At 44.2% G+C, this 23,005-nt stretch overlaps 1 protein-coding gene across 1 annotated transcript in view; it reads right to left on the reverse strand.

Annotated features, from left to right (window-relative positions):
* LOC144504381 (alpha-actinin-2-like) overlaps nucleotides 1-17,450 on the reverse strand; it is a 97,892-nt gene extending 80,442 nt beyond the window's left edge. Inside the window, exon 1 of the mRNA XM_078229596.1 lies at nucleotides 17,092-17,450. Coding sequence (XP_078085722.1) covers nucleotides 17,092-17,286 — 195 coding nt within the window. The 5' untranslated portion in view covers nucleotides 17,287-17,450. The remainder of the gene's footprint in view (nucleotides 1-17,091) is intronic.
* Nucleotides 17,451-23,005: the final 5,555 nt, after the last annotated feature.

The raw sequence follows: 23,005 nt of genomic DNA on the forward strand, positions 1-23,005 counted from the left end.
GATGGGAGATTTTAATTTCCCAAACATAGATTGGAATATCCCTAGGGCTAGGGGTTTGGATGGAGAGGAGTTTGTTAGGTGTGTCCAGGAGAGTTTCCTGACACAGTATGTGGATAAGCCTACTAGAGGAGAGGCTGTACTTGATCTGGTGCTGGCTAATGAACCTGGACAGGTGGAGGATCTCTCGGTGGGTGAGCATCTTGGGGATAGCGATCATAATTCTATCTCCTTCACGATAGCATTGGAAAGAGATAGGATCAGGCAGGCTAGGAAAGTGTTTCTCTGGAGTAAAGGGAAATACAGTGTCATCAGGGAGGAAATTAGACGGGTAAATTGGAAGGAGGCATTCTTGGGGAAAAGTACCGAAGGAAAGTGGAGGATTTTCAAGGAATGTTTGTCTGGAGCTCTGCATGACAACGTTCCGATGAGACAGGGGGGTGTTGGTAGGGTACGGGAACCGTGGTGCATGAAGGTTGTGATGAACCTGGTGAATAAGAAAAGAGAGGCGTACAGAAGGTTCAGAGAGCTAGGAGGTGTTAAGGATTTAGAGGAGTATACGGGATGTAGGAAGGAGCTTAAGAAGGAAATTAGGAGAGCGAGAAGGGGTCATGAGAAGGCCTTGGCAGGTAAGATTAAGGAGAATCCCAAGGCTTTCTACAAATATGTCAAGAGTAAAAGGATGAGATGTGAAGGCATAGGACCCTTAAAAGGTGAAGGGGGAAAAGTTTGTGCGGAACCGTTAGAAATGGCGGAGCTGCTTAATGAATACTTTACCTCGGTATTCACGGTGGAAAGGGATCTGGGTGGTTGTACTGCTGGTTTGCGGTGGACAGAAAGGATCGAGCATGTGGACATAAAGAAAGAGGATGTGTTGGAACTATTGAATGGCATCAAGGTTGGTAAGTCGCCGGGACCGGATGGGATGTACCCCAGGTTACTGTGGGAGGCGAGGGAGGAGATTGCGGAGCCTTTGGCGATGATCTTTGCATCGTCGATGGAGACGGGAGAGGTTCCGGAGGATTGGAGGATTGCAGATGTGGTCCCTATATTCAAGAAAGGGAACAGGGACAGCCCGGGAAATTACCGACCGGTGAGTCTAACCTCAGTGGTTGGTAAGTTGATGGAGAGGATCCTGAGAGACAGGATTTAGGATCATCTAGAGAAGTTTAGTATGATCAAAAGTAGTCAGCACGGCTTTGTCAAGGGCAGGTCGTGCCTTACGAGCCTGGTTGAGTTCTTTGAAAATGTGACCAAACACATTGACGAAGGAAGAGCGGTGGATGTGGTCTATATGGACTTCAGCAAGGCGTTCGATAAGGTCCCCCATGCAAGACTTCTTGAGAAAGTGAGAGGGCATGGGATCCAAGGGGCTGTTGCCTTGTGGATCCAGAACTGGCTTGCCTGCAGAAGGCAGAGAGTGGCTGTGGAGGGGTCTTTCTCTGCATGGAGGTCAGTGACCAGTGGAGTGCCCCAGGGATCTGTTCTGGGACCCTTGCTGTTTGTCATTTTCATAAATGACCTGGATGAGGAAGTGGAGGGATGGGTTGGTAAGTTTGCTGACGACACCAAGGTAGGTGGTGTTGTGGATAGTTTGGAGGGATGTCAGAAGTTGCAACGAGACATAGATAGAATGCAAGACTGGGTGGAGAAGTGGCAGATGGACTTCAACCCGGATAAGTGTGTGGTGATCCATTTTGGCAGATCCAATGGGATGAAGCAGCAGTATAATATGAAGGGTACCATTCTTAGCAGTGTAGAGGATCAGAAGGACCTTGGGGTCCGGGTCCATAGGACTCTTAAATCGGCCTCGCAGGTGGAGGATGCGGTCAAGAAGGCGTACGGCGTACTGGCCTTCATTAATCGAGGGATTGAGTTTAGGAGTCGGGAGATAATGCTGCAGCTTTATAGGACCCTGGTTAGACCCCACTTGGAGTACTGCGCGCAGTTCTGGTCACCTCATTACAGGAAAGATGTTGAAGCCATTGAAAGGGTGCAGAGGAGATTTACAAGGATGTTGCCTGGATTGGGGGGCATGCCTTATGAGGATAGGTTGAGGGAGCTTGGTCTCTTCTCCCTGGAGAGACGAAGGATGAGAGGTGACCTGATAGAGGTTTACAAGATGTTGAGAGGTCTGGATAGGGTAGACTCTCAGAGGCTATTTCCAAGGGCTGAAATGGTTGCTACGAGAGGACACAGGTTTAAGGTGCTGGGGGGTAGGTACAGAGGAGATGTCAGGGGTAAGTTTTTCACTCAGAGGGTGGTGGGTGAGTGGAATCGGCTGACGTCGGTGGTGGTGGAGGCAAACTCGTTGGGGTCTTTTAAGAGACTTCTGGATGAGTACATGGGATTTAATGGGATTGAGGGCTATAGATAGGCCTAGAGGTGGGGATGTGATCGGCGCAACTTGTGGGCCGAAGGGCCTGTTTGTGCTGTGGCTTTCTATGTTCTATGTTCTATAAAACAGGGATTTGATTTAATGTTTTATCTGAAAGACAGCACCTCCCAGTGTAGCAATCACTCAGTATTGCACGAAAGCATTAGCCTGGATTATGTGCTCAAATCGCTGGAGCGGTATTCAAACCTACAACCTTCTAACTCGGAGGCAAGATTGCTACCAACTGAGTCAAGGTTAACATGAGGTATAACCCAAGAGTCAGTTAAGTGGAAATTGGCAGGGCTACCTAACAAGTACTTTGTCTCAGTGTGTACAAAAGAGGAAGGGGGTAAATCCTGAATTGGTTAAAAGTGATATAAAGATATTATAAACAAAATGGACATTATTAGCGAAGCCCTTCCACCACCAACCCTTTTGACATTCAAACACTGCTGCCTTCCATCCTATTGCAGACCTTCCCTGTAGTTCTCCTTCCCCACCTTCCTCCCTTTCTTTTGCTCAAAGCCTATTACATGTCTAACTCTGTCAAAGACGATGGAGTCTTTTGGGGAGGCGACATGTGACATATAATGGTGGATTAGATTAAGATGGCAATCATTAGATCTCCAATTCATCCAGAGACACTGAGAAGATAGACATGGTCAGTTGGATTATGGAATCCATGTCAGGTAGAATATAAAACGAGGTGTCAATTCACTACTGCCCACTTTGCCCCACTGCTGAAGATCAATTTGGCCCCTGTGCTCTTTTACCCAATCGTACAACAATTTATTCATGGGACTGAACCTGTTTTTCAACAGTGAATACTATAGCTTAATTTATCCTAAAATAATTGTCCTGCACCATCATGTTGAACAATTGTAAAATCAATATTCTCATAAGTTATTAAATGCGCAACTTTAGATAAAAGTGTGGTGTAAATACTTTTTACATTTGATTAGCAGCAGTCGGTAACTCTCCAAACATTGGTTCAAAACAAAAAGGAATTGGCAAATCATTTAAAGAGTAGGTAAAAATGGCAGGCTGAATTTTATCAGTTCTGATGAAGTCCCGACACTGGGGCCACCTTCCAATAGATCGCGTGGCCCACCTCCCGGAGCTGTTGGCCGGTCAGTGGGTCACAACAGTTCACGAATCTTGGCAGTGCCATTGTTGCTAGCCCCAGATAAAGGGGAGGGTGTTGCTTTCAGTGGGGAGCACTGTAGCCACGGCTGCAGCCATTGCTGCCGACAATCAAAGATTCCAAAAGGGAATTGGATGAGCTCATGAAAGAAATAAGCTTTTTGCCACCATCCCAAACAAGTTTAGCACAGGACGGGAGAGAAAAATGTAAACCTAAGTATTCGCAAGCTGTTGATTTCAGAGGAAAGGGGCAGTTGCACTTGCACCCAATTCTATGCTAGGCCTGGTGCTGTCCTAAGCCTAGCATACACATGACTGCAATTTCCAGCAGCCAGTAATGAAGTGTGCCAGGACTCACAATTGTTCTGGGGCACAGAGTGTGTCTAGGGTCCCAGGTACCACCATGGTTAATAAACTGTAATGACTTCAATCAGGCCACTGAGGTTGGCCTATTGGAGTATGAACTCCCTGATTAAGGATCCAATTGATGGGCCAATCAGGGAGTCTTTGCCTTGTACTTAATTGGGAGTTCCTCTGACACCCCCGGAGATAGAGTGCTGACTGATGGCACCCTGTGTACTGCTATTAGAGCTTGTAAATAAAGGGATTTTGGTGAAGGGACATCTGCCTCCGCAGACATATTACAAAAACATACTGAAAATATGTGGCAAACTTTCCATGGAATAAAACTACTTTACATAAGGTCATTTCGGATTATTAAAGGAAATTGACCCATCCATACTTCAATGATATGTGTCAGGGGCATCAATGTCAAAGCTTGTCTTTTTAAAGCAAGCCACGATCATTGTTTCTAAAATTATCAAGCAACTCTGGCTATTAAATGTCAAGGTTGTGTGTAGATACAAGTGCCAGTCCGCCAACAATGCCAACTGTTGCATTTCGAGGAAACCAGTAGCACATTCTTTCTCCCAGTTGTAAAGTAGCACAGTGCTTCTATGATGCGGTCATCCACATAACAACACTATAGGTGATGACAGGTAGAATCAGTATTTCGAGCTTGCTTTACTTACAAAGCTTCGAGGCGCATGTTCCAAATCCTGTGCTGGCAGTCCACAATTTTATGATATTTTCACCATGTTAGTCCTGGGAACTGGAATCAGTTCCGATTTCAGATACCCACAGCAATTAGAACCAACGAGCAAATGTATTGTTCTCTCGTCATCAGCTGCATTCGGAAATATAAACCATCCAATTTGTTTTTTATTTTTAGGGGCAGCGGAAATCCATTCATTTTGAGGGGAGGCGAAAGCCTAGTGGTATTATCACTGGAGTATTAATCCAATAACTCAGCTAATGTTCTGGGAACCTGGGTTCGAATTCCGCCACGGCAGATCCCAGATAGTTTCAATCAAAACTATCTGGGATCACGGATCTACTGATGACAGACCATGAAACCATTGTCGATTGTCGGAAAAACCCACCTGGTTCACTAATGTCCTTTAGGGAAGGAAATCTGCTGTCCTTACCAGGTCTGGCCTACATGTGACTCCAGAGCCACAGCAATGCCCTCCAAGAGCAACTAGGGATGGGCAACAAATGCTGGCCAGCCAGCGACGTCCATGTCCCGTGAATGAATTTCCAAAAAATTATTCCCCCCCCACAGGTCTAAAGAACTGTTATTTATTTCTGTTTCTGCCCACTACTTATTGGAGAACAATACTGGATGAAAATGTAAAGAGGAGTGCTCAATGTCAGGGGACTGATAAATCATTTTCCTCTCAGAACTACTCCGGCAACAATAAAGTTCATAATCACTTCCAGTTTAAATACAATACAGACAACTGCGAGTTCCCTAACCTGCACATCTTGGGACACGAAGGGGCAATTTGGCATGGCCAATCCACCTAACCCGCAAATCTTACATCAGGGAGGAAACCGGAGTACCCAGAGGAAACCCACGCAGACATGGAGAGAACGTGCAAACTCCACACAGACAGGCTGGAATTCGAACCCGGGTCCCTGACGCTGTGAGGCAGCAGTGCTAACCACTGCGCCACCATGTCACCTGTTGCACGGAGGTCACCCAGAAATTTTTTTTTGGGTAGAGCCAGGGAGAACAGAAATTCCCTTTCCCACTCCCACACACTGGATATTTTTTGAAAGAATATATTGCTACTTCTCAAAAAGGTACACAACTGAGTGAAACCGGAACACCCAGAGGAAAAGCACGCAGACACGGAGAGAACATGCAAACTCCACACAGGCTGGAATTCTGTAATATTCCACCATACTGGAATGGCTGGGCAGCACAGTGGCACAGTGGTTAGCACTACTGCCTCACAGTGCCAGGGACCCAGGTTCAATTCCGGCCTTGGATGACTGTGTGGAATTTGCACATCCTCCCCGTGTCTGCGTGAGTTTCCTCCGGGTGCTCCAATTCTCTCCCACAGTCCAAAGATGTGCGGGTTAGGTTGACTGGCCATACTAAATTGCCCCTTAGGTGTCAAGGGGACTAGCAGAGAAAATACATGGAGTTACAGGGATAGAGCTTGGGTGGGATTTTGTCGCTGCAGGCTTAATGGGCCGAATGGCCTCCTTCTGCACTGTAGTGATTCTGAGATTAAAGTTAATTTATTAGTCACAAGTAAGGCTTACATTACCACTGCAATGAAGTTACTGTGAACTTCCCCTAGTTGCCACACTCTGGCACTGTTCAGGTCAACATATCTAACCAGCACGTCTTTCAGACTGCAGAAGGAATCCAGAGCACCCAGAAGAAATCCACGCAGGCACGGGGAGAACGGGCAAACTCCACACAGACAGTGACTCAAGCCAGGAATCAAACCTGGATCCCTGTGAGGCAGCAGTGCTAACCACTGTGCCACCCCTTATATGATTATTAGCAACCTCCATTTCTCCTTTATTGAATTTCACCCCTCTGAGGGAGGGATGTGTTCCAAGGCCATTACTACCACTTTTGCTGAACCTCAAGAATTATATAGAGTTGCATGGTCAAGCCAGCTCCTGATTTTTATCTCTGCGCTATGCTTCGCCTCTTCCCAACACTTTCCCACAATGTTTGGCTGCTATTAGGAACTCAATGTGTTGAAATGGAACTGTGTTGAAATGCAGTTTCATCTATCAAGCACTGCATGTTGCTGCCTTAACACAGCATGCCACTATCCCACCCAATGAACATTTCTATATCGTTCAATCTCGAGTATAGTCCAGTCTAAAGGGATCTTCACAGAAGTCACCAAACTTGACCAACACATGCCGACAAACCCTTCAGTGATGATGAGAGGTGGGCTTCGAGGAGGAGCTTCAAGGTAGAGGGGAGGAAGGTTTTGGGGTGGAAATTCCTGAACATTGAGTCTAGGTGGCTGAAGGAAAATTTGACAGGGGCTGTGGGGTGGGAGAACTGGAGGAAGATACAAAGATAGAACCTGGATTCAAACATGGGCATGAGAATTTTAATTATGGAGTCAATGGGGGACTGCTACCTATTGCAGGTGTGGCGTGGACAGAAATGACATGCAAGTGGGTCCTGGGCTATGATAAAACACAGGCAGCAGAGTATTGGATGAGCTGATGTTGTAAGAGTTGTGTACACAATGGGAAGTTGGTCAGTAAAGCAATGGAATAGTTGAATCTGTAGGTGTTAAAGTTGAGAGAAGTTCACAGAAATATTATTGTTGGAGGTGGGTGACATTTTGGAGATGGAATTTTCTGATGGAGAAAATATGGGATTGTAAGCACAACTCATAGTTGAGTGGGATGCCAAGATTGCAACCAAACTGGTTCAACCCAAGACAATGTTCGGGAGTGGGATGGAATTGAGGAGAAGGATACAGAGTTGTGGTGAGGACAATGACAGCAATCCGTTCAGTGTAAAGAATAAGAGCATATACAAGACATTGTAGGGATTGAGAGATGTTGCACAGCTGGAACAGAGAGTTGTTAGCATAGGAATGGAACCTGACCCCATATTTGGAGATAATATCACAGAACATGAACCATCTCCACCGCTATGTTATACATGTTTGTGCTTACACAATTTGCCTGCAATACACATTGCACAATTTGTACAGGTTTAGTTACAAACGACATTGTTGCCTACGCATATCATTGAATTTACCAAAATTCCACTATAATAAAAGCAGAAAATGCTGGAAATGCACAACAGTAATAAAAACAGAAAATGCTGAATAAACTCAGCCGGTCTGGCAGTATCGGTGGAGAGAGAAACGGAGTTAACGGCCGGAATTTTACTGCCCCGCCCACCACGGGAATCGGAGCAGGCGAGGGGGCGGACCATGGAAAGGTCTGTTGACCTCAGGTGAGATTTTATGATTTCGGGACGAGTGAGACCATAAAATCCCACCCATTATTTAGAGTCCCTATGACTTCTTCAGCAGATCTGGCAGCATCCGAGGAGGAACAAAATTAACATTTCAGATCAATGAGTTTTCTTCGGAACTCCAGATTCCAATACGCTTGCACATGAACTGTTTCACTTCTCGAGGCAGGAGTCAATGCTTCAATAAATCCCTTTCCATTTAGAGTGTATCAAGTATGCAAACTAATTGCACCTTAACGAGGTGTAATTGGTTGTCTTTATTACTGCACAGTGCAAGCTGTAACCTGAATCATAGAGGTAATTAAGTAGAATAGGTAAACACACCTTCTATAGCTTCTCGGCCTTTTGGCTAAGATCAAGCGTCGGATCAAACCCAAGATGCCTTATCTTGTCAGCTTGGATCTTGTTCATCTCTCTTGTGGGGCCCATGAATTGGATTCAATTTGAATTTGGTTTTTGGAGCAAGCAAAGAAATGGATTCGGGTTTGCACTCTGAGCATAAATAGCAATGAGATCAAGACCAGATCACTTTTTCTTGTGATGCTGGTTAGTGCTAAATGTTGTCTTGGGCAACATTTCCTTGCTCTTCTTTGAATAGCACCATAAGATTTCATGTCTCCCCGAGAGGGCAGATAAGGCCTCAGTTTAACGACCCATCCGAAAGACAGCAACTCACATCTCAATTAATAATTTTAATTCTGATTATAAAAATGTTAAAAAAAGTATTTTTTAGCAGTGAACAAATGTGTATATTTAGAAAAAACATCAAGTACTCAGTTTTATCTGCTGTCTTTCACTTCAGTGATGTGTGCCAGAGGAGCATCAATTACTTTGGTTGGTTTTATCATTGCAGTTAATTGCTGTTGTGACGAGTTTACCTTGAACATTCCCCCTTTTTATTGAACTTGATTGCATGTCGGTAAATCAAGCAGCTGAATTCCCAAGGCCTTCTCCTTTTACAGATGCACCATAGAAAGCATTCTTTCTGATTGTATCACAGCTTGGTATGGCTCCTGCACTGCCCAAGACCGCAAGGAACTACAAAAGGTTGTGAACGAAGCCCAGTCCATCACGCAAACCAGCCTCCCATCCATTGACTCCATCTACACTACCTGCTGCCCCGGCAAAGCAGCCAGCATAATTAAGGACCCCACGCACCCCGGACATACCCTCTTCCACCTTCTTCCGTTGGGAAAAAGATACAAAAGTCTGACGTCACAGACCAACTGACTCAAGAACAGCTTCTTCCCTGCTGCCATCAAACTTTTGAATGGACCTACCTCGCACTATGTTGACCTTTCTCTACACCCTAGCTATGACTGTAACACTACATTCTACACTCTCTCATTTCCTTCTCTATGAACGGTATGCTTTACCTATATAGCGTGCAAGAAACAATACTTTTCACTATATACTAATACATGTTTGTTCTTTTGTTCTTTGTTCTATGTGACAACAATAAATCAAATCAAAATCAAGTAGTTTATTGGTAGATTTTTGCTAGCCAAGGAATATGGAGTTGGGACATAGATCAGCCACAATCTCACTGAGTGGATGATGGATACATGGAGCTGAATGGAAGAGTGCATTTCTGAATGGAGGGCTGTGACAAGTGGTGTTCCTCAGGGATCAGTGCTGGGACCTTTGCTGTCTGTAATATATAGAAATGATTTGGAGGAAAATGTAACTGGATTGATTAGTAAGTTTGCGGACGACACAAAGATTGGTGGATTTGTGGATAGTGATGAGGACCATCAGAGGATACAGCAGGATATAGATCAGTTGGAGACTTAGGCGGAGAGATGGCAGATGGAGTTTAATCCGGACAAATGTGAGATAATGCATTTTGGAAGATCTAATACAGATAGGAAATATACAGTAAATAGCAGAACCCTTAGGAGTATTGATAGGCAAAGGGATCTGGGTGTACAGGTACACAGGTCACTGAAAGTGGCAATGCAGGTGGAGAAGGTAGTCAAGAAGGCATATGGCATGCTTGCCTTCATCGGCTGGGGTATTGAGTTTAAAAATTGGCAAGTCATGTTGCAGCTTTATAGAACCTTAGTTAGGCCGCACTTGGAATATAGTGTTCAATTCTGGTCGCCACACTACCAGAAGGATGTGGAAGCTTTGGAGAGGATACAGAAAAGATTTACCAGGATGTTGCCTGGTATGGAGGGCATTAGCTCTGAGGAGAGGTTGGAGAAGCTTGGTTTGTTCTCACTGGAGCGACGGAGGTTGAAGGGAGACCTGATAAAAGTCTACAAGATTATGAGAGGCATGGACAGAGTGGATAGTCAGAAGCTTTTTCCCAGGGTGGAAGAGTCAATTAATAGGGGGCATAGGTTTAAGGTGCGAAAGGCAAGGTTTAAAGGAGATGTACGAGGCAGATTTTTTACACAGAGAGTAGTGGGAACTCGTTGGCGGGGGAGGTAGTGGAAGCGGATACGGTAGTGACTTTTAAGGGGTGTCTTGACAAATACATGAATAGGATGGGAATAGAGGGATATGGTCCCCAGAAGGGTAAGGGGTTTTAGTTAAGTTGGGCAGCATGGTTGGTGCAGGCTTGGAGGGCCGAAGGGCCTGTTCCTGTGCTGTAATTTTCTTTGTTTTTTGTTCTTTGAATGGTCTACGAATAGTGATGTGTTGAATTGGGGTTGAGTTGTTTCTGCATTGGCAAACAAAGAGGGAATAGAAAGAACTTAAGGGGGAGGTTTAATTCCCCCTACAGCAGGTATCAGTGGAGAGTATATTCAGTGCAGTGGACTTGTCATCATATCTATGCTCATTGAATAATTATTCTAAAATTTAGTGATAATCAGCAGACAACTACCTGTGAATAACACAATACTGTCAAATCTACTTCACCTATTCTCATACATGACTAGAAAGTTAGGTTATTGTTTGGAAGTGGACAGCGAATAGGGGGCTTTTAGCCAGTCATTCTGATGGATGGTAGTACGTCTTATTCTCCCCTTATTCTTGCCCAGTCCCAATTTCCATCTTATTCTTGACTGTGCAGTTCTGCTCGCCTCTTCTTTTCCTAATCCCTTCTCCCCCTGCACACAGCCCACTCTTTCAGGCTCACTTCCTGTGTGCAGAAGTAGTTGGATGCAGAACAGTGACTATACATTTAAATTCTTCACATTCTGGGGAACTAACAGGATCTCATACCCATGCCCATTGCAGCCTGAGTGTGGTTAGGTCACCTAATCCTTTGCTGTTCCTGTAAAGATGCAGCAACACACCCTGCCAAATCCAGGAACTCACTCGACCTCCAAAGTCACTCTGGAATATTTACACAAGCTGGCATATTTCTGGAGGCCAGCCAATGCACCCAGCAACTTAATACGCAAGTCCATCAGTGCTCTCTTGTAATGTCAGCTCATCAAGGTCCTTATCGGAGGCCCCTGCAGCAACACTTGTCTGTGACCTTATCCTCAAGTGAGCAAACACAGAAAACATTCTTTAGTCCTGGCACAGCAGTAGCCTATTGGTGACTCATAGAATAAAATCATAGAATCCCTACAGTGCAGGAGCAGGCCATTCGGCCCATCAAGTCTGCAACAACACAATCCCACCCAGGCCCTATCCCCTTAACCCCACATATTTACCCTGCTATTCCCGACACTCTGGGTCAATTTAACATGGGCAATAAACCTATCCCGCACATCTTTGGACTGTGGGAAAAAAATGGAGCACCCGGAGGAAACCCACGCAGACGTGAGGAGAATGTGCAAACTCCACACAGTCACCTGGGTCCCTGGCGCTGTTAGGCAGCAGTGCTAACCACTGTGCCACCCGGATACTTGCAGCTTCCAACTTCATGCTAGTCTTTAAGGAACATGCCTTGTGGATATTTAAGCTGGTGACTGTGAGTGTCAGATCCAATGATCGTTCACCAATGCTATGCTTTTGCTTTCTTTCCTCTTCCTGGAACTGCTGAGGCTGGGCAGGCAGCAGTTCCTGGGTGTCTGAACAGAAAATCAGAAGGGAAAGGTTGGTTTGAAGAAAGGGGTGAGATGGAAAGCAAAAGATCCATGACCACACCATCAGCAGTTTGCCCATCATGCCAGATAGCAGGACGAGAGTCAGCTGGGTTTAAGAAGACGCATAAGGTGGGAAAATACCATCATTCTTAATATTCTTAGCAATGTCAGATGAGATGGATTCTATCACAGATAGTTTCAAGACACAAAGTGCCACCATCTCCACAGGACTCAGGTATCCAAGTCCACCAGGGTTCTGTTCCTTCCCCTTCTGTAATCCTGCAAGCAAGTGAGAAGAATGTTGACAGTGTGTCTAGTTGGAGTACGTGGAAGTGAAAGGTTGTAGTGAAGCTGAGAACAATGGTAGGTATGTTTTAGCATGCCTTGGTGTTAGGACTGAGTACAGAGTTCTAAGGAGTGCTAGGTGAGTGATAGGGTTGCGATGCATTGAGCAGCACAAGAGGCTTGTGATGCATAGGAGGTCTTGTGAAGATGCATTCAATGGCCTGACCCTCCATGTGAGGTCATTAGAAGTCTTGTGCCACTGTTGCCAGGTCCTTGAGTCCAGATGCTGGAAGTTGACTTTCTTAGCCACCTCCTCCCAATCCTTTCTGAAGGTGGTCTTTGAGGGTTTTTTGGTCTTCCAAGGAATGATGGCGTTTCGCCTCCTGTCAACCTCCATCACTATGGCCTTCAGCACTGCATCCACGATCCTGGAGTTCCCCTTCTACGCTGGTGTTCAATTTTCCTTTTTTAGAATGACAGCAATAGCAGTTTGCAGTGGCCTCTTGCAACTCAGTGCAGCTTTCATGCAAGTGGGACAGACTGCCTTTAGGAACAGAAGGCTGGCTGCACCATATGTCATCAGCAAATCACTGCACAGCTCACTGCGGTGGATTGAGGCAGCCAGCAGCACACAAAGGTAACCAGGAATGTTCGGGTCACCCGGTCAATGCTACTATCTGGTAAATGAATTGGCAGCACAAAATCTATATGTTGCCTATCTTTTAGTTAGTTTATTTATTAGTCACAAGTAGGCTTACATTAACACTGCCTGAAAGTTACTGTGAAAATCCCCCAGTCGCCACAGTCCAGCACCTGTTGGGTTACACTGAGGGAGAATTTAACATGGCCAATGCACCTAACCAGCACGTCTTTCAGACTCCACCTACCTCCACCAGAATCGACACAAGTAGGACGAAAATTGGGACAAACCAATTTGCCTCGGATATAAATCGCTTTTTTTTAATTAGTAGGCAGAAAACCCTGCAAGGCTCACTGATCTCAATGTCTGAACATTCCTGCTATGTCCTTTGGGATGCAAAGCTTCACATCAGGAATGCCAATTTGTTAAGTCTATGCTACATTATACTAAAGTGTAAATAGATACGTACAAAAGCATTTCTCCTTTCATTGTAAATATGGGTAACATTCAACTCAGAATGTGAGCTGGAATCTAACAATTGATATAGAATGACGCTTAATTCTGAAAGTGTTTATCTTTTTCACTAAAATGTGCCACAAGGAGAACGCATAAAACACTGCCTTGAGTTCTGCGGCAGAGTGAAAATAAGTGCTTCCACCACATAATATTTTTCCATTTAATTGTGTTGTAACCAATGAAATCTTTTTCAAATGCCCTGTTATTCATTACTAATGAGTCATTAATTCCCCTGCTCCTCTCCAAAATACCAGTATGTAAACGACAACTGGTGCAAGGTCACTTATCTCCAGCAAGCTGTGCGGTGCCTGATCGGAACTTGAAACTGGCACGGATCTGTGCCTGCATCTATGATTTATGTTATTTTGTAAATCCTTTCTCTTTTTAGGCCCCCTGTACACCGCCGCCAACCTAAAAGACCTCGACAAATAATGCCACAGTTGAGTTGAGGGAAAACCCCAGGGCGACTTTTTATCTGCTTTTTCCTCCCTCGTGCAGGCAACTTGTCTTCTTTTCCAGACTATTACTTGAAACAGATGCAGGGTGGAGCCAAGCACTGACCTAACATGCCAAATCATGAAGGATTTTGATAAAATAAAGAAGGAGGGACTATTTCTGGTGGCAGAAAGGTCAGCAACCAGAGGACATAGATTTAAGGTAATTGCCAAAAGAAGTGAGATGAGGAGACACTTTATTTTAAATAGTACACCAAGCGATCATGATCTGTAAAGCACTGCATAAAACTGTGGTGGAGGCAGATTCAATAGTAACTTCAAAAGCATATTAGATACATACTTGAATATATACTTGAAATATGTCTGGACTATGGAGAAAGAGCAAGGTGGTGGGGCTAATTGGTTAGCTTTATCAAGCAATCAACATAGGTCTGATGGGCTGAAGGATCCTTTTCATCAGGATCTGGGCATGATTGGGATGAAGAGGAAAATTTGGTTTGGTGTGATACCTTCTCATGTGATTCTGAAACCAATTGAGAACTTCCTTCAGCTGAAGTCAGCCTAATATATTTAAGATATCTAATGGAGGTTTGAGCCACGGGGTTTGCTTTGTGTAAAAGATAGAACTGATCAGGAAAGAGACAAGTCAGCCAGAAAAATCCTTGATTTCTTTTTTCTTCAACAAATTGGACTAAACAAGTTGTTCTAATCACCACCAGGAACACACAAAAACATAAAAAAGAAACAAAGTTCTTCACCCTGAATGCAATGGCTAATGGGGAAAACTTCCATGTTCCTATGCCTATTGTGGGTGACATGGTTAGCACCGTTGCCTCACAGCGCCAGGGACCCAGTTTCAATTTCGGCCCTGGGTGACTCTCTGTGTGGAGTTTGCATATTCTCCCCGTGTTTATTCCCACAGTCCAAAGATGTGCAGGTTAGGTGCATTGGCCGTGCTAAATTCGCCTTTGGTGTCCAAAGATGTGTAGGTTATGTAGATTAGCCAGGTAAATGCACAGGGTTACGGGAATAGGGGCGGGGAGGGGGGGGGGGGGGGTGTGTGTGTCTGGGTAAAATGACTTTCAGAGAGTCAGTGCTAACTTGATGGGCCTTCTGCTCTGTAGGAATTCTATTATTCTATGATCATCTGGGAAAATAAGCACAGGAAAACTGTGCAGGCTGTTAAGAGTACATTCCTTAACAAAAATAAAAACAAAATGCTGGAAATGCTCAGCAGGCCAGACAGCATCTGTGGAGAGGGGAACATTGAAGGTCGTTTGTTAACTGTTTCTCTCTCCACAGATGCTGCCCAACCAGCAGAATATTCTCAGCATACTTTGACTTGATTTATTATTGTCACATGTTTTGGGATACAGTGAAAAGTATTTTTTCTTGCGTGCTATAGAGTCAAAAAAATACCGTTCATAGAGTACATAGGGGAGAAGGAAAGGAGAGTGTGCAGGATGTAAAAGATTTAGAGTTCATTTTCAAGACCATAGAACAAGAGTAAAAGATGGCATTAGAGGGTATGCTGGGGACAGCTCGCTAGAAGTCACCTTGCTTTGACGCCATCAATTTGTGTTTCTATTTCAGATTTCCAGCATCTGCAGGATTTTGCTTTTCCTTCAACCTGTGCAAATGCTCCATGTGTTTGTTTAAATGAACACAAAATAAAACTATGCTCCATTATGGTCAGGCATTCCTAACTGCCCCATATTGTTACATTTCTGTTACCAATAGCCCAAGGTGCAGAAACAAAAAAAAAATCTGTCCCATTATGCTCGTGTTATTTTTAGGGTTCATACATTGCTTGCTAAAAAAAAACTTAACAGATATATGAAGTGATTTATTAAGCACCTGAAGGGAGTCTATTACTTTCCCTTTCTCCCAACTCTCCCTCTTTCAAATGTTGCCTTGTTCTTTCTGAATCAGAAGCCAAAGAGGTGTTAGGGAATGAATTCCAGACAGTGGGAGAAACATCCTAGAAGGTTTTCTCACCGATGAGTGATGTCTAGCAACACAACGTCAGGTTCCAGGCGAAGGAACGTAGAAGGCTGCAGAGGCAAGCTCGGGTGAAGCCATGGAGGGATTTGTAAATTTGGAGGCTGAAGATTTTAAATCCTGTGGGACATTTGATTTTGATTTGGTTTGATTTGATTTATTATTGTCACATGTATTAGCATACAGTGAGAAGTATTGTTTCTTGCGCACTATATGGACAAAGCATATCATTCATAGAGAAGGAAATGACAGAGTGCAGAATGTAGTGTTACAGTTATAGCTAAGGTGTCGAGAAAGATCAATTTAATGCAAGGTAGGTCCATTCAAAAGTCTGACGACAGCAGGTTCTTGAGTCAGTTGGTACGTGACCTCAGACTTATCAATCTTTTTCCTGACGGAAGAAGGTGGAAGAGAGAATGTCCAGGGTGAGTGGGGTCCTTAATTATACTGACTGCTTTGCTGAGGCAGTGGGAGGTGTAGACAGAGTCAATGGATGGGAGACTGGTTTTGGAGCCATTGCAACCCAGCAAAGACCAACACTGTCACTTTTAACTAATTAAAGCATGAAAGAACATTTGAAGAGGAGTGTTTGGCACAAGTTTCTATTAACCTTAATTGAACGGGAGAAAGCAACTGCTGCAAATAATTCTGGTTAAATACTGTGGATTAGGAGGGATGAGAATTCCCAGTGGACTGCAGTTATTATTAGACGTCGTATCCATTCTAATCCTAAAGACGTCACCAGCTGTTCAAACACTCCTTGGCACATCCCATACCATGCAGGACACCGGAGCAACAATATGAACATGCTGATATCAGATTCAACCTATAGTGTGGCTCTGACGAAGGGTCATCCAGACTCGAAACGTTGGCTCTACTCTCTCTCCACAGATGCTGTCAGACCTGCTGAGGTTTTCCAGCATTTTCTGTTTTTGTTTCAGATTCCAGCATCCGCAGTATTTTGCTTTAATCATTCTATAGTGTGATTGCGTCTTGCTATAACTGCTGAAAACAGTACAAATCTAAAGATTGGTCTTAATTGACAGTTTAATCACTGTAACTTTATCAGAAAACTTTGATACAAATAAATATTTTACTCCTGAAACAAGTCACTGACCAGTATACACAGTTTGTCCCATTTGTCAAAGAATAATTGCACTTATTTCCAATTCCTTTTAAGTTCTTGTACTCAAACTTTTATTGATAATGATGAAAATTTGTCACTTTTTATTTATGGGACTGGAATCTACTTTAATTCACTTTGCTAACGTGGACTTGGACTTTGGTTTCCACACGTGTAGGAGTTGCCAAAGGACTTGGTTGTGACTTAGTATTTATCTTAGGTAACAGAACAATAAGACACTGACCTTTCTCTGCTGCTTCTCCCAGGCAGGGTCCAGGAGCAGGTCTCTGTCCCAGTCGTCCTCCTGCATCATGTACTCCTCCAGCTCACTCTCATAGTTGTGGTGGTTGTAATGCACCGTCTCTTCTACCTGGGTCACAGTGTGGCTCTGGACATGGCTCATCGTGCTGCTGCTGCTGCTTTTCATTTGGGACATCATGATGTTTAAACTGGAGGGCTTGGCAGGCAGCCTTTAGGTGTGGGTGTTTATTTAAAATGAAAATTCCCCCCCCCCTCTCTCACAGGTCAGTCTGGCACTTTGGAGAGTTTGCTGCTGTTAGTGAGAGATGTTGCTGCAGTCCCGGCTCCTCCGCCTGGTCCCCTGAGCTGTCAGCTCAGCGCGTGCCCGCGGCGCCGCTCTAATAGCCGCGGTCACGTGGGGGGCACGCCCCCGACAGGCCGAATGGAATGCGGCGGCCGGCGCCGCGCGCGCACGAGAGAGCGAGAGATGCATATTGCCGGAATTTTACCGCCTCGCCCGCCCGGGAGTCGGGGCGGGCGAGAACGGAATCCCTCGGGCGGAATATTTTCCGAGCCTCGCCCGAGCGAGCTCGTAAAATTCAGAGTGCCTGGACTGAAACAATTAAATAAAAGCAAAATTACTGTGGATGCTGGAAACTGAAACAAAAACAGAAAATGCTGGAAAATCTTAGCAGGTCTGACAGCATCTGTGGAGAGAGAATAGAGCCAGTGTTTCGAGTCTGGATGACCCTACATCAGGGCTGAAGAGAAGGAAAATCGGATAAGATTTATACAATTAAATACTTGGTCGCGTCAATGGGTGGCAGCCTGGCATCACATCCTAGGGCGAATTTTCCCGTTCCACCTGCCACGAGAATTGTAGCGAGTGAGGGGCGGACTATGGAAAGGTCTGTTGACCTCGGGCGGGATTTTCCGGTTTCGGGGTGAGCACGGCTGGAAAGTCCCACCCCTTGTCTCTGCCAGTCCGGAGACACCCAAACTAAACACTTACAAACAATTAATTAATCCCGTGAAACACTTTGGGACTTTAACGTGTGGAAAAAATGCAAAGTCAAACATTTGAAGATGGTGCAGACACAATAGGCCAAAAGGCTTCTTTCTGTGCTGTAAAACTCTATGACTCCACGGATGGCACGGTGGCACAGTGGTTAGCACTGCTGCCTCACAGCGCCAAGGACCTGGATTCGATTCCAGTCTTGGGTGACTGTCTGTGTGGAGTTTGCATGTTCTCCCCATGTCTGCATGGGTTTACAGGACACATGGTGCCAAGTGCATGTACATACAGGATGCTTAGCGCTAAGAGCATGTACGTACAGGATGCTTGTTGCAAAGTTCATGTACATATAGGATGCTTCGTGCCAAGTGCACGTACGGACAGGATGCTTGGTGCCAAGTGCACGTAGATACAAGAGGCTTGGTGCCAAGCGCATCCACAGGGTGCACTGACCTGTTTAATCTTGCCTCATGTGGTACACTCTACTGCAGCAAGAATTTACCCAAAGATAAAATGGAAAAGACTTCAGGCAATCTTTGGGAATAATTTTTGGCAACTAATTTTTCAACATCCCATGACTCACCCACGGGTCATGACCCCCACTTTGGAAAACACTGCTTTAGAACAGGCTTTTCCAACCTCTTCATTCAGGGGGCCACATTTGCATATTTTTCTGACTCTAGGGGCCAATGTGCAAATTTCAGAAAGATAAAAGTTTGGCACGACAATAAGCTGACTTTCAAAAAAAGGTCAAAATTGTAAAGAAATAATTGCTGAGCAGAAGTACAGTAATGTCCTGGCAATAAATTAAGTTAAAAGAAGTAAGTGTGAGAGGGTCAGTGTATGTGTGTGGGTGAGTGAGTGAGTCAGAAACCTGAGATAGGCATGAGGCAGACTCACTCCCCTATCACACTCATTCAGATTCTCCCACTCCCCTCTACCTAGTCTCTCAATCTCTCTCACTCCCCTCCACACATCGTCACTTGCTCTCATTCCTACACACACAGTCACTCACTTCTCACTACCCAACGCACACAGTCACTCACTCACTCTCATTCCTACACACACACAGTCACTCACTCACTCTCATTCCTACACACACACAGTCACTCACTCACTCTCATTCCTACACACACACAGTCACTCACTCACTCTCATTCCTACACACACACACACAGTCACTCACTCACTCTCATTCCTACACACACACAGTCACTCACTCTCATTCGTACACACACACAGTCACTCACTCTCATTCCTACACACACACAGTCACTCATTCTCATTCCTACATACACACACAGTCACTCACTCTCACTTCTATTGACATTCAATGGAAGCTGGAGGAAGTGTAGCTCTGCTTTTGATTAGGCACTTTGCAGCCTAACGTACTTAACACTGAGCTCAGCAGTTCCAGATCATGGTAGGTTGTTGCATAAGGTTAAATCTCACGGGATCCAGGGTGAGGTAGCTAAATGGATACAAAATTGGCTTGATGACCGAAGCCAGAGGGTGGTTAGAGAGGATTGTTTTTCAAACTGGAGACCTGTGACCAGCGGTGTGCCTCAGGGATCAGTGCTGGAATCACTGTTATTTGTCATTTATATTAATGGATGAGAATGGTTAGTAAGTTTGCAGGTGATACCAAGATTGGTGGCATAGTGGACAGTGAAGAAGGTTATCTCGGATTGCAACGGGATCTTGATCAATTGGGCCAGAGCGCTGACGAATGGCAGATGGAGTTTAATTTAGATAAATGCGGGGTGATGCATTTTGGTAGACTGAACCAGGGCAGGACTTACTCTGTTAATGGTAGGGCACTGGGGAGAGTTACAGAACAAAGAGATCGAGGGGTACAGATTCATAGCTCCTTGAAAGTGGAGTCACAGGTGGCCAGAGTGGTGAAGAAGGCATTCAGCATGCTTGGTTTCATTGGGCAGAACATTGAATACAGGAGTTGGGACGTCTTGTTGAAGTTGTACAAGACATTGGTAAGGCCATACTTGGAATACTGTGTACAGTTCTGGTCACCCTATTATAGAAAGGGTATTATTAAACTAGAAAGAGTGCAGAAGAGATTTACTAGGATGCTACCGGGACTTGATGGTTTGAGTTATAAGGAGAGGCTGGATAGACTGGGACTTTTTTCTCTGGAGCATAGAAGGCTGAGGAGTGATCTTATAGATGTCTATAAAATAATGAGGGGCATAGATCAGCTAGATAGTCAATATCTTTTCCCAAATGTAGGGAGTCTAAAACTAGAGGGCATAGGTTTAAGGTGAGAGGGGAGAGATACCAAAGGGTCCCAAGGGGCAATGTTTTCCACACAAAGAACAAAGAACAAAGAACAAAGAACAATACAGCACAGGAACAGGCCCTTCGGCCCTCCAAGCCCGCGCCGCTCCCCGGTCCAGGATTGAATCCTGAATCCAGGATCCCCGCCCAATTTTCCAGCCTATCTACATACCAATATCCTATCCACCGAGCTGTCCCTCACAGCTACGATGCTTTGTTCATTACAACCTATTAACTTACCCCCACCCCCCCATTCCAGACCATGTGATCTCCAGGGAGAGGCGAAAACCCAGAGTGAAAAACCCCAGGGCCAATATGGGGAAAAAAAATCTGGGAAATTCCTCTCCGACCCCCTGAGGCGATCGAAACGAGTCCAGGAGATCACAATGGCCCTGATCACAAAATGCTTCCCAACCCTAGTCATTTCCACTTCCACGAACACCATATGAATTCCCTGCCCCCGAGACAGGTTCCCAACTATCCGCAGTCTCACTCTGTACTGGCACCAGCAAGATGATCATAGAATGAAGCCTTGAAACGAGAAACCAGGAACAATTAGCCCGCGCCGCTCCCTGGTCCAAACTAGACCACTCTTTTGTATCCCTCCATTCCCACTCCGTTCATAGGGTGGTGAGTGTCTGGAACAAGCTGTCAGGAGTAGTAGTAGAGGCAAGTACAATGTTGTCTTTAAAAAAGCATTTAGACAGTTACATGGGTAAGATGGGTATAGAGGGATATGGGCAATTGGGACCAGCTTAGGGGTTTTTAAAAAAGGGCAGCATGGACAAGTTGGGCCGAAGGGCCTGTTTTCATGCTGTAAGCCTCTATGACCTCTATCATAACCACTGATCCCATTTTTTGGGGGGAAAGCAGGTATTGGTAATGATTCTTCTATTCCATTTCCACCTCCTTTAGATCATTGGAAGTTCTAGGTTTTATTTGAACTTAATTTTTAATCATGTTAATTTGAGACTTCACCATATAGGCAACTGGAGTCAATTTGATGAAGTTACTCAGGAAATTTTTAATAAGCTGTACATTAATACTCAACAAAACCAGGGCAGGACTTGACTTGCTCTCACTTTCTGGTTCAGCCTCAGGTTGACCCTCGCTCGCTCATAACTTCTGCTTCCCTACAGACCACAGACTCTTCCGTTTCAAACTTGCTGTGTGACTGAGTCAGTGAAAGCAGCTGTTTATTAACTCATTCCAAGCTACAACCCTCAGCATGAGCAATGACGTTATTGCATTCTGATTGGCCTAAATGGCTGATTCCTAATTTGCTGAAGGGGTGCATGAACAATCTGTGATTGGTCTAGACACTCGGTGGTCTAGTTTCTGATTGGTTTCTCGAGGATCATGCTTATCTATTCATTTCATTTCCTATTATCCCATGACTGGCCCTCTGATGTGTCAATTCTTTGTGAGACCATGCGCTCTCACTAAAGTCTGTTTCTTTTACTTCTATGACTTCTTGCTAAGAGAAAAGAACGTTTTGTGATTTCTTCCTTGCCCATTTGTTCAGGATGGAGGAAATATGCTGTCATGCCCCCATGGTTGATACCTTGAGCTCATTGCCTCAGATTTCAGACCCCTATCAATGACTGTTTTTAGAGGTCATTTTGCTGGTTGATGTTTTTCTCTGTATGGTTACTTGGAATTAGTTACTTTACTTTTATAACAGAGTGGTAAAATTGCTTATAATCTTAAAACTAATACAGAAGATTACAAAGTGAGTAGTACTTAGAATTTATTGTAGAATTTCACAGTAACATCTTTGCAGTGTTAATGTAAGCCTTACTTGTGACTAATAAACAAACTTTAAGAATTCCTACAGTTCAGAAGGAGGCCATTCGGCCCATTGAGCCTACACCAACAACAATCCCACCCAGGCCTTATCCCCGTAACCCCATGTATTTACTCTGCTATTCCCCCTGACATTTAAGGGGCAATTTTAGTATAGCCAATCCACCTAACCCAAGCATATTTGGACAATATTGGATTATATTATTGTATAGGATATGCTTCAAATATAGTAAGTGAAAATGGTTTCAATGTTTGCTTTCATTTGAGATAAGACAGCATGTGATGTCTGGGGACAGGGATTCACCAGTCAGGATGTCTAATTGATTGATAGGTATCAGTATGTCCTGTAGAACGTAATTAAAATAGTCACTTGTTAATATGTTTTTATTGAGAGAAATGCTTTGCCATTGTATGTTTTTGTGGTATCTGTTAGTGTTTGGTATAAATTAATTAAAAATACAGAATGGTTTTACAAAATTTAAAGTTACAGAAATTACACGGTCTGTACAAAATATATGTAAAATTAATACTGGAAAGTGATTTGATGTGCTAAATATAACACACATTCAACTAACAAGATATTAAAATTTAAAAGAACTAGAGTTACAAAAGCTAATTACACAACTTAATTCTAAACTTACAAAATCAAAGATGGTTACATACTGTGAAAGAAAACATCAAGTTAAACTGTACCAATTTAATATAAAGTCTGAATGTGTTTACACTTGTTTTTCTTTGCACAAATAATTTTAATTTCAATAACACTGCTAATAACTTTAATTGCTTGAGAGGCGGATGGTTT

The sequence above is a fragment of the Mustelus asterias genome, chromosome 15 (genome assembly GCF_964213995.1).
Source record: "Mustelus asterias chromosome 15, sMusAst1.hap1.1, whole genome shotgun sequence".
In the NCBI taxonomy this organism is placed as follows: domain Eukaryota; kingdom Metazoa; phylum Chordata; class Chondrichthyes; order Carcharhiniformes; family Triakidae; genus Mustelus; species Mustelus asterias.